Source organism: Vulpes lagopus, chromosome 2 (genome assembly GCF_018345385.1).
Source record: "Vulpes lagopus strain Blue_001 chromosome 2, ASM1834538v1, whole genome shotgun sequence".
In the NCBI taxonomy this organism is placed as follows: Eukaryota; Metazoa; Chordata; class Mammalia; order Carnivora; family Canidae; genus Vulpes; species Vulpes lagopus.
The window spans coordinates 46282489-46299506 of NC_054825.1; the positions used below are offsets into that span (position 1 = coordinate 46282489).

The 17018-nt window shown below is 36.3% G+C and overlaps 1 protein-coding gene across 6 annotated transcripts in view; it reads left to right on the plus strand.

The window, feature by feature from the left end:
* The window catches only part of MYO9A (myosin IXA), a 271647-nt gene that overhangs the window by 235846 nt on the left and 18783 nt on the right, over positions 1 to 17018 (plus strand). For all 6 annotated transcript variants that reach the window (XM_041746477.1, XM_041746479.1, XM_041746482.1 and 3 more), the window contains 5 exons: positions 2005 to 2197; positions 3898 to 4026; positions 4585 to 4690; positions 5473 to 5604; positions 6482 to 6605. In XM_041746477.1, the coding sequence (XP_041602411.1) occupies positions 2005 to 2197; positions 3898 to 4026; positions 4585 to 4690; positions 5473 to 5604; positions 6482 to 6605 (684 nt within the window). The remainder of the gene's footprint in view (positions 1 to 2004; positions 2198 to 3897; positions 4027 to 4584; positions 4691 to 5472; positions 5605 to 6481; positions 6606 to 17018) is intronic.

Sequence of the window (17018 nt, forward strand, 5' to 3'; positions counted from 1 at the left end):
ATGGAACCACAAAAGACCTCGACTAGCCAAGCAGTTTTGAAAAGAAAAATAAAACTGGAAGTGTCACAATTCCAGATTTCAAGATATGTGACACAGCTCTAGTAATCAAAATACTGTGGTTCTGGCACAAAAATAGACACATAGATCAATGGAATAGGATCAAAAGCCCAGAAATAAATCCACAGTAGTTTAATGAATCTATGACAAAGGAGAGTGAGAATTTACAAGTGTCTTTAAGAATTGGTGTTGGGAAAACTAGACAGTTGTATGCAGAAGAATGAAAGTGGATCACTTTTTCAGCACACACAAAAATAAACTCTGATGGAATGAAAGACTTAAATGTGAGACATGAAACCATTAAAATCCTAGAACACTGGCAATAACGTCTCTGATATTGGCTATAGCAGCATTTTTCTAGATATGTCACCTGAAGCAAGGGAAACAAAAGCAATAATGAACTATTGGTATTACATCAAAATAAAAAGCTTTTGCACAACAAAGAAAACAGTCAACAAAACTAAAAGACAACCTACTGAATAGAAGATTATTTGCAAATGAAATATCTAGTAGAGTTAATATCCAAAATACAAACAGAACTTACACAACTCAACACGAAAAAAAAAATCCAATTTAAAAATGGACAGAAGACATAAACAGATATTTCTTCAAAGAAGACATGCAGATGGCCATCAGACATAGAAAAAGATGCTCAGCATCACTCACTATTAGGGAAATGCAAATCAAAACCACAGTGAGATATCTTACTCCTATCAAAGTGGCTAAAACTCAAAAACACAAGAAGTAAGTGTTGGCGAGGACGTGGATAGAAGGAACCCTCATGCAGTGTTGGTCGGAATGCAAACTGGTGTAGCCACTGTGGAAAACACTATGGAGATTCCTCAAAAAGCTAAAAATAAAGTTACCACATGATCTTGTATTTCACTACTTTGTATTTACCAAATGAATATGAAAATAGTAATTCAAAAAGATATATGCACTTGTATGTTTATTGCAGCAGTATTTATAATAGCCAAATTATAGAAGCGAGCCAAGTGTCCATCAATAGATGAATGAATAAAGATGTGATGTATATACACAATGGAATGTTACTCAGCCATAAAAAATGAATCTTGCCACTTGCAACAACATGGATGGGTCTAGAAGGTATAATGCTAACTGTGAAGTAAGTTAGAAAACTCAAATTTTTTTTAGTTTAAAATAGTGAAATTAATTTTTCTCTTAATTTCAAGAAATAGACTTTTATTTTTTAGCATGTTTGCTTTAAATTAGTTGGTTTCAAATCAAATGATTTTAAAGTTTTTGTTTAATACCCTGAAGTATTTTATTTTTTTGCTTTCACAGATCTTTATTAACATTCCTAATGCTTTGGGGATGGCCATTTAAATAAATTATATATGTGTGTATGTATACATGTTTGTGTCAAAGTAATAGCAAGAAGTTTGGCTAAAGTTTATTTTGTTTTAATCATTGCAACGAGCATTATTTCTTTTTTTTTTTAAGATTTTATTTATTTATTCATAGAGACACAGAGAGAGAGAGAGGGGCAGAGACACAGGCAGAGGGAGAAGCGGGCTCCATGCAGGGAGCCCGACATGGGACTCAATCCTGGGTCTCCAGGATCACGCTCCAGGCCGCAGGCGGCACTAAACCGCTGCGCCACTGGGGCTGCCCACGAGCATTATTTCTTTACTAGTTTATTGAGCATTTGTCATATATCAGATACTGTACTATTTTTGTTCATCAGTTACTTAATCTTTATAATAACCCTGTGAGGTAGAAAAGTGATATTTCTATTGCAAATATGAAATACCTGACTTGATATATACCATCAGTGTTAACCATTAATTCCCCTTTCCTTCCAACTCCTAAAGCTATGCTCATGAAACTTCAGGGAAATGAAAAGTAGTTCCTCTTAAATAACTGGTTAAACATGTTTAAAGATGTTTGAATATGTTTGTAAACAAAAATTTATCTTCCATTTAGTATGATCCAGAGCTGTCATCTCGACAATTTGGGGTTGAATTGTCCCGTTTGACCAGTGAAGAACGCACTGTTCCTTTAGTGGTAGAAAAGCTCATAAACTACATTGAAATGCATGGACTGTACACAGAAGGTATTTACCGAAAGTCTGGTTCAACTAATAAAATCAAGGAGCTTCGACAAGGTCTAGATACAGGTAAGATAGCACTCTCTAAATCAAGACCAACTGCTTTTATTTAAGTAGGTCATTTCATAGTTTTAAACTTTTCATTACATGTTGATCTTTTTCTTGCAGCCAGAAGAATGCAGTCTTTTCTTTGGTGCTTTTTAAATCATTTTGTGGCTTTGTAAAAGTCTTATTTTTGTGTGGTCAGTTCAGCAAATGCATACTGAGTGTGTCATTTATACAAGGCACTATTAGGTACTTCACACAGCTGGCATTTAAAATCTTATGGGCACCTGGGTGGCTCAGTGGGTTAATAAGCGTCTGCCTTTGGCTCAAGTCAGGATTGCAGGATCCTGGGATTGAGCCCTGCATTGGGCTCCCTGCTCAGTGGGGAGTCTGCTTCTCCCTCTCTCTCTGCCTTTCCCCCTGCTCATGCTCTCTTTCTCTCTCTCAAGTAAATAAAATCTTAAAAAAAATAAAATAAAATCTTAACTATTGAGTGAAGTCATGATATCTGTAATTAACAAGAAATTTTAATTTCAGGGAAATTAAATGATGGTCTGTTGATGATGATGAGCAGTGTGCTGATGTTTTGTTTTTTAAAAGATTTTATTTATTCATGAGAGACAGAGAGAGAGAGGCAGAGACGTAGGCAGAGAGAGAAACAGGCTCCCTGTAGGGAGCCCGATGTAGGACTTGATCCTGGGATCCCAGGATCACATCCTGAGCCAAAGGCGGATGCTCAACTGCTGAGCCACTCAGGTGTCCCCCAAGTGTCTTTCTGATGCATGTTCTCACCTTCCTACATTCATGACATAGTTAATTAGTGGATTGAACATGTACCTGTGTAGAGCTAGCTATAGCCTCAGCCCTGGAATACATATACAGGAGTTTGACTTTGGTTTCATTGTAAACTTCTACTCTTTACCACTTTAGAGAGGGAATAGATTGTTTTGAAACACACTTTGATACAAAGCTTGTCTCTGTGTCTCCAAGAACCTACCCACATGCTTTTTCTTTCTAGTTTTTTTGTTTTTAAATGAGCAAATCAGGGAGAGATTGGTCAGTATGGAAATAATAGCAGAAAATGCCTGGTAAAAGTCAAGCAGGATGTTCTGCCTACCAGAGACGCCATCTTCGTTAGTTTAAAGGCAGCTGCCGACTCTTGTACCTTGGGTCAGCACAGGTGAAAAATCATTTATCCTATATCCTCCCAGTCATTTCTTTTGTATAACGTTGGGAGTTTATAAGTGAAACAGAGTATGGGTGGGTTCTTTACATTTCCTATGTTCACTTATGTCCTTTCACCTTTAAAGATGACTTAAAATTAGCCTTACTCTCAGAAAATGTCCTCTGGGCTTTTTTCCCACCTGCCATCTAAAACATTGCTACTCAAAGTGTGGCTCATAGAACAATCCACAATTTAAGTACAGAAATTGAGAGCAAACATTTAGAAACATTTATAGCTGTACTTAACAGTTCTTTAACATGAAAGCATATGATCTTTTATTTTATGTATCTATCAGTCTACAAGAGATTTTGAAAACAAACTAAAAGCTGTTTCTTTACCACAGTTAGAAGTCTATTCCAAACCATGGAATTAGATCGTAGAAGATACTGGTTTGATTAAAAACATGAAGCCTTCTTTTGGTGCTGATCGTTTCTAAAGTGAGTTATTTGAATCTCTTTGCATGTTTTGGCTTTGTTGTCTAACTCTTGTCTCTAAATAGATGCTGAGAGTGTAAACCTGGATGACTATAACATACATGTCATTGCAAGTGTATTTAAACAATGGCTTCGCGATTTGCCCAATCCACTCATGACCTTTGAACTCTATGAGGAATTTCTTCGAGCTATGGGTAAGCACAGGCTAAAGACTATAAATAAATTAAAGGACTAAATATATTTAAGGGCTGGCTTATATTCATTTAAATTGTGAATCTAGGCAAGAACTCTGCTGTCTGTTTTATGCCAAGCCTACCAGGTGATGGAGTTTAGTTTTAGATGTGTAGGATGTTGCTGAAGGCCTGCCTAGAAGTGTGTAGGCCCTGACAAATGACTCCTCAGATTCCCCTAAGACTGATTTATAAATTACATGGCAATTAATTTTGATAGGGAATCAGTCTGGCACAAAATGCCTAAAAAAAAATTAGGGCATCTCTTTCCCCTTGCTCTAATAAGGATTTCTAGGATATAGATTAAAACTCAGGAGACTGTTTAGTGAATTTAGAACTCAAGCAAAGGAAAATTGGTGTGGTAACTGTGAGCTGCTCTTTTCCTGCGATACAGATAAAACTGCCTCTCCTAAAACTTTAAAATTTAGAGCCAGGCTCCCCTGCTACCTATTATCTGTTCAGGAGGAAGATATAGCATATAAGGGAATATTCAGTCTTACTGGCTGTCCTTACTCTTTTTAGGCCTTCAGGAGAGGAAAGAAACCATCCGTGGTGTATACTCTGTGATTGACCAGCTCTCCCGAACTCATCTCAATACGCTGGAACGCCTCATCTTTCATCTAGTCAGGTAATTTCAAGGAGCAAGGCAATGTGTAATAGTTTTTTTTTTTTTTTTTCTTTTCAGTAAGTGAGGAACTCCTTCATTTGAAAAACTGACAGATCTTCTTTTTCCTATTTATAAAGTCAGTACCTCAAGCAGGTGCTTTATAATTCCTTGGAGTAGAAATCCTCAACTGAGTTGGACTGCAGGGCAAGGAATTCTCTACCCTATTTGAGCCATATAACAACTTCAGTCTCATAGTGGCACTGTGTAGTCTAGCCTGTTGCCTTCTTCCTGAACTAGAAGGTAGAAAGGAGGTATATATATCCTGATAGAACCTAATTCATAGGAGGTGGCTTTAGATAGTCCTCGAGAATTGATTGTCCAAAGAGACTTCAGGAGTGGTCTCTTTTCTCTGAATATAAATACCATCTTTATTTTGATTAGATAAATATCTGGCAAATACTAGATAAATGATAGATGAATTTCTAATACAACTGTCTGAGAATACCTTGAAGTCTCTACTTTGCATTCTTCAGGTATGTTCATCAGGTATATGGCAGTGGGTCAGAAATTTCCCTTGATAAGCTATCTGTTGGCCTATATTGCTTCAAGTAAGGAGCAGAGTGAAAGTGCATTTTCTAGAGGCAGAAAAGTCTATAAGTGTCTCCTTTAAACTGATACAAATATCGTACAAGTACACTGCGGTTGATGTCATACATCTTCTTTCTCTCATGTCTTTTGTTTGTTTAAGTCCTTACCATTTTCCCTTTTAATCACCATTTTACTTGTCTTTTTTTATTCCTTAGGATTGCTCTACAGGAAGAAACTAATCGAATGTCTGCTAATGCTTTGGCCATTGTATTTGCCCCCTGCATTCTTCGATGCCCTGACACCATTGACCCACTACAAAGCGTGCAGGACATCAGTAAGACCACCACGTAAGGCCGGTTACTATTACCTCCTCAAGACCCCAGGGATTTCTGAGTCCATGTAGCCTCTTTATCCAGATGGCAAACATAGTGAATGAGTTCATAAATTCAGATGTTTTTAAGAAATTTGCTAGACACCACAGGATTTTCTTTTCTTTTTTTTTTTTTAATTTTATTTATTTATTCATGAGAGACACAGAGACATAGGCTGAGGGAGAAGCAGGCTCCCCAAGGGGAGCCCAATGTGGGACTCGATCCCAGGACTCTGGGATCATGCCCTGAGCTCAACCACCTCAACCAGGTTTTCTTATGCTGAAAATGAAAAATTTCTTTAAATTCTTTTAAATTCTTTAAATTCTATTCATCATTTGTTTTGAAGGGTCTTTTTAAATTTAGCTTTTCTTCAGGAAAGCTTATAGTCTCTAAAAGTATTTTAAAATTCCATTTTACCAAAATACATACACTTTGTATCTTCCTATAATCTAGTATAACTGGCTCTGAATCCTTTTGGCCTTAGTACTTTAGTATTCCTATATTTCACTTTAGCCTTTTTTAACGGAACTCTGCTTTCCATCTAGAGTGATGGTTCCTAACCATGGCTGCAAAAGGAGCTTTAAAAAAATCCTGGTGTTTGTGTCCTATCCCCAGAGAGTCTAATTTAATTGGTCTAGGGTGTGGTCTGGGCATTGCAACTTATAATTGCTTCTCAGATGGATCATAAAGTGCAGCCAAAATTGTGAGCCACCATTATATAAACCTTATCTTAGAGCTCATAAGATAAGGAATGTTGATTTTTCTTTCATCCTCCAACCATCTACCACATTTAGCTGAAAAGTCTGTGGGGGCTATACTTTATTTGACTCACTTCTTTTTCTTCCTAATTCAGCTGTGTGGAGCTGATTGTTGTGGAACAGATGAATAAATACAAGGCTCGTCTCAAAGACATCAGTAGCCTGGAATTTGCTGAGAATAAAGCAAAGACCAGGCTGTCGCTGATTCGTAGATCAATGGTAAGATGCAAGATATGGATCATAGGGGAAAATCGCAGCCTTCCTGAGGCTTTAAGTATGCATTTATGGTGTAAAGAGAGATTATTCTCGAAATCTTTTTCACATGGAATGAGTAAAAAGAAACCATTTTATCTCAGGGTACTGTGGATGCTTCATGTTTGATCTTTTAGCCGTCTGTAGTTATATGTACAAAATATATGCCGATAAATGTGTAGAATTTTTTTTAAATCAAGTGTTTGGATAAGATGTTGGTGGCTTAATAATCTGTCCTGTTTTCTTTTCCTGTCCTTTCTATGAAAATTTGACCCATTCTAACTTTTTCTCTACTTCCTCTACCATCTGTTCTCACCCTCAACCATGTCACCTTTGATGTTCCTGCCAATACTCCTGCAATGTAGAGAACTTAATCATATGCAAGAATGTGATTCCTAAGGAAATGGAATTCCATCTTATGAGTCTATCATTATCAAATAAAGAGTTTTTAAGGGTTTATTGTTAGGTTTTGAGAAAAGCCTTACCAAAATGATCATTTATTTTCTCCATTTGCCCACTTTTCTGTTTAATATCTTCCTTTGTAACCATTGACCTACATATAGACAACTTCAGTTCTTACTGATCAACAATCAATAAGGTCTGGATAACTGTAAAACTGCTACATTGAAGTTTAATCATTTTCTGCCCTTTCCCTCAATTGTAAAACAAAATTGTAGTCATGAAGACTCAGTCAAATCCCCAGTAAATCTCTAAAGAGAAGCAGGCTTCCCTGTCATCATGTGCATGCTTTTCCAGGGACCCAGCAATATCTTCATGATTTATACTTAGATTAACATTAAAATAACTCTGTTTCTTTGTTTAGTACTTAAACTCCCTGGCACAGAATAAATCCTAACAAATATGTCATTTGATTAAATTAGTGAAGGGTCTTCTCTTAAAACAAGCATAAACATAGACTTTATCCAGGCGATACAGGTATTAAGTAAAATTAATTGTAGGACACTATTTAAATCTTTCCCCTGGAAAAAGAAAACAGAAACCCATTTAAAAGTGAAACCCTTTCTAGCAGTCTGAATTTTCAGGAGCTCAGTCCTAGAAGGCCCAACTTGGTAGTGCCCATCCAAGAAGAAAGGGAGGAGACCTTTTACTCGAAAGCTACTTTTCAAAGCAGCTAGACAAGCTGTGCTTTCTTTAATTTTTTTTTTTTAACTGATGCTGCAGAAGTCGGATAAATTCAGTCCATTGAAAGATTAAACCTCTTTTAATGGGGCAATGACATGTACATTCTAACCCTCTGCTTTCCTTTTCATGTCCTTCCTAATCCAGAAACCTGTACTAATTGCAGTTAGATTTATGAGCATTACCCGCAATTCAGTCTCGGTATGTATTAATATTGCAATGTATCACAGCCACTTTATTGTCTCTCATCCATCCAGGAGTTGTTCCGCTCTGTCTCTCATCCATGCCTGTCCACCCTCCACCCTCCACCCTCCACCCTCCATGTAAAGCCCCAGTTCAGGTCCCACTTCCTGACCAGCCTTCACTTCTTTTTCTCTTACTCTCTTTCTTTGGAATCTCCACTTATCTTCCTCTGTATCATGCAATTGAACAGTGTCCATTTACAGTATATTTTTGCTCTTTGTCAGATAAGTCTCTTTATGGGTTTCTTCTTTGGATCATTAAAAGGTGAACATGGAAAGCATTGAGGTATCAAATTTATTTCTGCTCAAGAACTTTGTTCTCATCAATCTCCTTCACTTTATTACTTGAAATACCTGTTACTACTTTTAGCATCCTCCATCACTAGTAATGCTTATTTGTCCATTCATATCTGTGATTTTGATGGTGACTTTCCAAGCATAGAAGGAGAGGTCTTATCTCCTTACCACTTTTCAGAAAGAATAGCAAAAGGTAGTGAGAAAGTTGATATACTGATTCTAGACTTAAATACCATAGTATAATAGAGCTCATACCAGGATTTCATTTAATATACAAAAAAGGAATGGAGAGATGGAAAGCTAAGAACACCAATATATATGGAAACTAATTTCAGAGGCTTTCCATCTATGGATAACCAGTTCATTGAGGATCTCAATTTGCTGAGATATAAACACAGATCGGTTTTGCTTTTTACCTAGTAACTGCCTGCCAACTCTAACTGTCTGACTCCCCTTTCCATTTGGATGTTAATTTCCTTCTTAGCGTCTTGTCACTATTCTGCAATTTTTAAATACTCCAGTTTCATGCCAATATTTAAGAATTAGTTCTCTTTCTATTATAACTTGACAGACTTGAATCAGTACTCTTATCTAACATTTTCCTAGGACAGAATACACCTTAATCTGGGGCTGAAAACTTTAGGGGTGGATGAGTAGGCTCTTTTTGTCACACATGTCTGACCTCCCTTTTTCCTGTTTTTCTTCCTCTGGTGTTGAAACTAGGAGGAGTGATAGTGGAAGCAAAATTCTACATGCTGTCCTACTCTTGAGGTGTCAGTCCTCTTTCTTGGTTGTTGAACACTGCTGTTCTAGCTCATTGTCAGTAGACTAATTTCCATTTACCCTGCTAACAGTGAAGTCAGTCCTATCTCATTTCTATAGGCTTTGGCAATCCCTTGGAAGATTTGGTTCCATCTTTGGACTAAACCTGTTGATGGTGGCATTCCCACCATGGGACTGTGATATGTCTGTCTTTTATTCCCTCAAGACTTTACAATCAAATCTACCTCCCAGTGCCAATTTTAGGGCCTGCAGGCACATTAGGGAAAAGATACATTTTTCATCCCTCTTGGAACCAGGCCCAGGAACCAGGCCATAGTCTTGCCTATCTTTCTACCTGACACTTCCTCACCATATGCTCTCCCTATTTCTCTTCCCTTATGTATATAACAGAGGGGCAAATCAGTAAGTATTTTGCCTGTATAGATAACCAAATAGAAAATGAAATACCAGTCCGTCTTTCTTTTAGATAACCTCAAACTTTCTTACCCCCTGGTTTCAGATATTACAATTTCTTTTTTCTCCAAAGAGGAAGAGAGTATCCTATTTTCATAAAATCTGTGTTCCCCTTAACGTCCAATAACTTCCTCTTTCTTAGTAGCCTTTTTAGAGTCACATTGACGAAAAGTGTTACGATCATTGTTATGATAGGAGCTGGTTTAGTAAACTAGTGCTTCTCACGAAACCCTGAGAGAGAATAGGTTGATACCAACTATGGTTGGCTTCTTAAGCTAAAAGAAGGGGTACATGGGACACCTAGGTAGCTCAGCAGTTAAGCATCTGCCTTCAGCTTAGGGTGTGATCCTGGAGTCTTGGGATCAAGTCCCACGTCAGGCTCCCTACATGGAGCCTGCTTTTCCCTCTTCCTATGTCTCTGCCTCTCTCTCTGTGTGTCTCTCATGAATAAATAAATAAATAAATCTTTTTTTTTTTTTTTTAAAGAAAGGGAGTATGTAACTATTCTCAGCTTTGGGCCTTAGCCACAAATTTTGGAACAGGAGGAAAAATCCCACTTAACATACTATTGCTTTTCCATTTAGCTGTAGTAAAGGCTGTAGGCCCAGTCTTAAAAACAAGACTGTTCTTAAGACTATTTAGTATTTAGTAAGCATCTATGGAATTGAATCTAAGAATTAAATCTATGAGAGGTAGCAGTAATTTTTTAGCATATTCATAAATAGACTAATCAAAATCAAGTGTTCATGTACTCATAGATGAAAAACATTACTATTCCATAATTAAATACAGTAGTCACTTTCCTGAAATCAAGAGTGAAATGCATTTATGAGAAATATGTTTTATTGTTGCCAATGTGAAAAGTCATTTGAGTTTAGTGTCTAAAGATGAGTAGTAATTTAACAAATGGAGAAAAGAAAGAAGGAAAAGAGAATTCCAGAGGGAAGGAAGCATGAAATAACAATCTGTGAATGATAACTACCTTATGTAGCTAGAGTTGGAATAGGTAGTGTGGGAAGTGGGTGAATAATTTGGAAAAGTAGATGGGAACCAGATGTGCAGCATTAAGAATTTTGAATTTGCTGCTTTGAAAGGAAATTTGGGAGCTCTAGAAAGATTAAGTAGGGGAGTGTCACTATCAGTGTGTCTTTTAGAAGATAACTGGTAGCATTCTGAAGAAGAATAGATTAGAGATAGGAAAGACTGGCAGTCATATATCAGAGGCTCTTGATTCATAAATCACTGAAATAAGTTGAATCCGGAACATTGTAGTTGTGTATTTGTGAAAGAAGAACCTCTTTTAAAGCCTTGGAATCTTCTTTTTCTCTGAGATGGGGGCAAATAAGAAAAATTTTATAGGGAATTCTTGTAGATAGAATTGCATAGGAATGGAAGAAGTACAGTAATATCTGGGAAGGGAACTTAACCCTTTTCAGGAAGTGTAACAATTAGGTTTGAAGAATAAAAAGCAGAAGGTAGGAAGTGAGAAAATATTAAGGATTTCTGTGGTTTGGGGAATAATAGGATTATATGTGAGAAATGAGAAGGTGCAAGAGTTTACAAACAGGATGATCCTGGGGACTTTCGTGTTTAGAGAATAAAAAGTACAGAATGCTAGGCAAAAATGAGTGCTGTTGGCTTCCTATGTAATTTGAGCTGCTAGAAGGAGATGTCATGATTTTGACATCACAAGCCCTTTTAAATGGGCTTGAAGATATCAGATAATCTCTGCCAGGAATCCACAGACTAGTGCACTTTGGGAACCACTGCTCTATAGTACTATAATACTGCTGGCTCACTGCATTGTACAGAAATATTTGATGTGGATAATTTCTTTTCATCTGCAAGACAAATACACACAGACACATACTGGCTATGTTTAAAGTACTTCCTGAGTCTCATTATCTGATGAGCCGTAACTACAAGCATCGGGATTTTTTTATCGGGGATCCCTGGGTGGCGCAGCGGTTTAGCGCCTGCCTTTGACCCAGGGCGTGATCCTGGAGACCTGGGATCGAATCCCACGTCGGGCTCCTGGTGCATGGAGCCTGCTTCTCCCTCTGCCTGTGTCTCTGCCTCTCTCTCTCTCTCTCTCTCTCTCTCATAAATAAAAAAAAATAAAAAATTGAAAAAAGGGGGATTTTTTTTTATCAAGCCTGGTTAACCTAAGTATAATACCATGCAGAACAACCAGTATTCTAGAAAGCCTCGGATATAGGATCTGTTCTTAACAAGAAAGTAGAATCCTCAGGAAGAGGTCTAATAATTCAGTTCCTTGCTTCCTATTTTTTGTGACTTAACCAAAGATAGAATAGTGATCTTCCATCTTGGCCCAAAGTACTATTTTGGTGTACAATTTCTTCATAAAGATTCTGAAATTTTTGCTTTAGCTAGTTATATACAGTCCTGTTTAGATGATGCATATTTTCTTCGCCTTATGTATTCAACCCAGTTACGTATACTTTCCTTGGATCTTCATAAAGTATCATACTCCTTGGTGAGGGTCATATGTGTTTTTCATTACATAGCCATCAGGCTTCTTAGGGGTGGTGTAATCCAGTCCTTTACAACCACCAAACAAATGTATCTCTATCTTCATCTGTCTTTTAACTCTTAGGGCTTTGACTTAAAGTGTTGAATTTCTTTGTGTCCCATCAATTGTGCTTTGCCATTCCCTCTCACATCCTTCCTGCATCATGAGCTTAAAGCATTTTCAGAAGAAATTGAAGCTTTCTCATAGGCCTTATTCCTTTTGGCCCTTTGTTATACCTTCTACTCATATTGTTATCTCTTAAAGCCATAGGAGAAAATGGAAATGTAGGGCCCAACTGAAGATTACCTCAAAGAGGTCTTGTACATTATTTAAGTCTTGTACATTAAAGCATTTAGTTCCCAGTATTTTTGTTATGGTAAGAAGCCTTTTATAGACTGGCCTCACAGAATCAGGAAGCCTAATATGGAGTCACAGAATTCTGACCCAAATCAAATAATTAAGGATCTTAATCTGTTTTAGAATATCATTCTTAGAAAAAGTAGATTGTAGAATCTATAAACTTTCTCAGATAAAATATGGCAGATTTATAAGATTAGATGACTGAATTTGTAGGTATTAGGAAAATGTTCTAAAAGGAAGGGAGGGAGGAGGGATCAGATAGTACTGCTGCCTCGGTGTACTGAGAAGGCCTGTAGAAGATGTGACACATGAGTTAGATCTTAGAGGAGGAGTCTGAACTAACCAAATGAAACACATGTTGGTACAAAACATACATGGTTTAATTCTGGAAAAAGCTGTATAACTAAGAATTGCTAGAAACTTGGATATGTAATTGCACAGAAGGGAAACCTTCAGTTAAAACCAAAATAGGCTTTGCTTGGTAGTATACTGAGACATTAGCACCGTGGGGCCATGAGAATGAGCTAGGACTCTCAAAGGTCTCATATTGCAGATAGTTTAGTACTTAACATAAGTTTGGGTGCTTTTTATCATACTTTTTATATTTATGGGAATGAGAGTTAATGTTAGTTTTATTTTTCAACCATAAAATTGAAATTTCCTCCTGGGTCTCCTTCAGGTATCCTAGTAAGTGTTACTAAAGAGTACCCTAAGATATCCAGGCACTCTGTTGGATGGAATGGAAATCTTATTTTTAACCACAGAATGTCCTCCTTTTTAGGGAATAATTAGTACCAGGAAAGATTGTTTAAAGTGAATATCCTTAAATACCATAATTAATGACTGGTCTAATGTGTATATGCAGTAGTTCCTGCTTATCTATGATTTGCGTTTTCTGTGGTTTGTTACCCATGTTCCAGCCATGGTCCAGAAGCAGGTAATCCTCCTTCTAACATGTATCAGAAGGTCAGTAGTAGCCTAATGCTACAGTGCCTACATTATTCAATTCCATCTCACAGGCATTTTATCATCTCCCATCATCACAAGAAGGGTAAGTACAGCACTATAAGATATTTTGAGAGAAAGAAATACCACATTTACATAGCTTTATTATAGTACATTGTTATAATTGTCGATCACTTATTGTGCCTAATTTATTAATTAAACTTTATTATTGTAATGTATGTATGGGGAAAAAGACACAGTATATACAGGGTTCAGTATTTTCCATGGTTTTAGGCCTCTACTGTTGGCATTGGAGCGTATCTTCCACAGATAATGGGGGGGGACTACTTACTACACATGTAATTACATATCCACAAAGAGAAAATGTACACTTTTTTAGCTACCCATAGGATATTCTCAAAATGAGGCCATAGCACATCAATATCTGGTTAGTGGCCATACCTGTGTGGTATTTATTTTATTGTCATTGAAACTGTACTTGTAAATTTTGTATTATCTATTAGTATAAAATATTTCATTAAATAAAATTTAATTAAAATAATATATCTATGGGAAAACATTAGGCCATAAGAAAAACCTCAAAGGCAAAGAGGAAATTATTGAGTAATTTAAAAATTACGATAAAAAAATAAAAAATAAAAATAAAAATTACAATAAAAACACTATCTTGAGTTCCTGGGATATATAGCTAAAGCAATGTTCAAAGGAAATTTTTTTTTTAAGATTTATTTATTTATTCATTCAGAGAGAGCGAGAGAGAGGCAGAGACACAGGCAGAGGGAGAAGCAAGCTCCATTCAGGAAGCCCGATGTGGGACTCAATCCTGGGTCTCCAGGATCACACCCCGGGCTGCAGGTGGCACTAAACCGCAGCGCCACCGGGACTGCCCAGGAAATTTTTTTTTGCCTTAAAAATAAAACATGTAAATCAAGAAGTTAGAACAGCAAAATAAACTCGAGGAAAGGAGAAAGAAGGAAATGATGGTAAAAGCAGGAACTACACCAGAAACAACAAAAAATGATGAAACTAATAAAATTGATTCTCTGAAAAAAAAATCAGCTAATCTAATTAAAATGGAATAGTCATAAATTTACAAATAAGAAATAAAGATTGTCATGGATAACTGAAAATTAAGAGACCTATAAAAGACTACTATTGTTTTAGTCATCTATTGCTATGTAATAAATTACCAAAAACTTAATGACTTAAAACAGTAATAAACACTTATGATCTCATACATTTATTTTTGTTGGTTAAGGAATTCAGGAGAAGGTTATCTGAGCATATCCATTACCCCACACACATAGTTACTTTTTTTTTTTTTTTTTTTTTTGGTGGTGGTGGTAGTGGTGAGTTCATTTTAAGATTTACTCTCTTAGCAACTTTCAAATATACAGTATTATGTTAATAACTATAGCATGTTGTACATTACATCCCCATAATTCATTCATTTTCTAGCTGGAAAATTTTACACTTTGACCACTATCATCCATATCCCCTACACCCATACCCCAACCCCTGGCAACCACCAGTCAATCTACTCTGTTTCTTGGAGTTCATTTAAAAATACAATTTTTAGGAGACAAGCACCGGACTAGGACAATGTATTTTCAGAACATGAATCTGAAGAAAGATTTGCATGCAAAATATTCAGATAACTAGGAAAACTCTACAGTAAGAAAAGAGACTCTAAATTAGGATAAATAGGGCAATATGAGTAGGTATCTTACCAAATAATATACATAAGTGGGAAATAAGCATGTGTAAATTGCTCATCTTGGGGAATTACTGGAAAATGATATGCATTATACATTAAAGAAAAGCAAATTAGAACACCAGTGACATACTCTGTCCATCCATTAGAATGGCTAAATACCAAAACTGATGATACAATTTCTGGTGAGGATGTGGGACAAGAAGAAATCTCATTATTCATTACTGATGGGAATACAAATGGTACAACCTCTTAAGAAGACATCTTATGAAAAAAAAAAAAAAAAAAGAAGACATCTTATGAGATTCTTTTGAAGTTAAGCATAGTGTCACCATATGGTATAGCAGCTATCCTCGCAGTGCATTTACCCAACTAGTCTGAAAAATATACATCCACATAAAAGCTACTAAGAACATATATAAAGCAGATTTATAAAAAGAAGGAATCCCACTTCCTTCCATTTTGAAAGCATGAAATCCAGTACTAGTTTATTTTTTCTGTACAAACTAATCATAGCATTGAGTAATGTATAGAATTGTTGAATTAATATGTTGAACACTTGAAACTAATATAAAATTGTATACTTTTTGTATACAATTATACTTCAGAAATAAATATATTGTGTAGGAGGGTTCCCTTTTCTCCACATCCTCACTAACACCTGTTGTTTCCCATGTTGTTAATTTTAGCCATTCTGACAGGTATGAGGCAATATCTCATTGTGGTTTTGATTTGCATTTCCCTGATGATGGGTGATGTTGAGTATCTTGTCATATGTCTATTTGCCATCTGTATGTCTTCTTTGGAAAAATGTCTCTTCATGTCTTCTACCCATGTTTTACCCGTATTTTTTGTTTTTGGGGGGTGTCAAGTTTTAGAAGTTCTTTATAGATTTTAGATACCAACCCTTTATCAGATATGTCATTTGCAAATATCTTCTCCTATTCTGAGGTTGCCTTGTAGTTTTGCTGTTTCCTTCACTATGCAGAAGCATTTTATTTTGATGAAATCCTATGGTTCATTTTTGCTTTTGTTTCCCTTGCCTCAGGAGCTTATCTAGGAGGAAGTTGCTAAGGCCAGTGTTGAAGAGGTTGCAGCCTGTGTTCTCTTCTAGGTGTTTTAATCCATTTGAATGTATTTTTGTGTATGGTGTAAGAAAGTGATCCAGTTTCATTTTCATTCTTTTGTAGGTTACTGTCCAGTTTTCCCAATAACATTTGTTGAGGCTGTCTTTTTTTCCATTGGATACTCATTCCTGCTTTATTAGTAGTAGACATATAGTTGTGGGTCCACTTCTGGGTTTTCTATTCTGTGTTCCATTGATCTGTATATTTGTTTTGGTGCCAGAATCATACTGTCTTGATTACTATAGCTTTGTGATATAGCTTGAAGTACAGAATTGTGATGCTTCCTGCTTTGCTTTTTTTTTTTTTTTTAAGATTGCTTTGACTGCTTGGGATCTTCTGTGGTTCAATACAAATTTTAGGATTGTTTGTTCTAGCTCTGTGAAAAGCGCTGTTGGTATTTTGATAGGGATTGCATTAAATGTGTAGATTGCTTTGGGTAATACAGACATTTTAACAATATTTGTTCTTGCAATTCATGAACGTGGAATGTCTTTCCATTACTTTGTGTCATCTTCAATTTCTTTCATCAGTGTTTTATACTGTTGGTTGGAATGCAAACTGATGCAGCCTCTCTGGAAAAAAGTATGGAAGTTCCTCAAAAAGTTAAAAATAGAGCTACCCAATGATCTAGCAATTGTAGTACTAAGTATTTACCCAAAGGATTCAAATAATTGATTCAAAAGGACACATACACCCTGATGTTTATAGCAGCATAATCTGCAATAGCTAAATTATGGAAAGAGCCCAAATGTTCATCAACTGGTG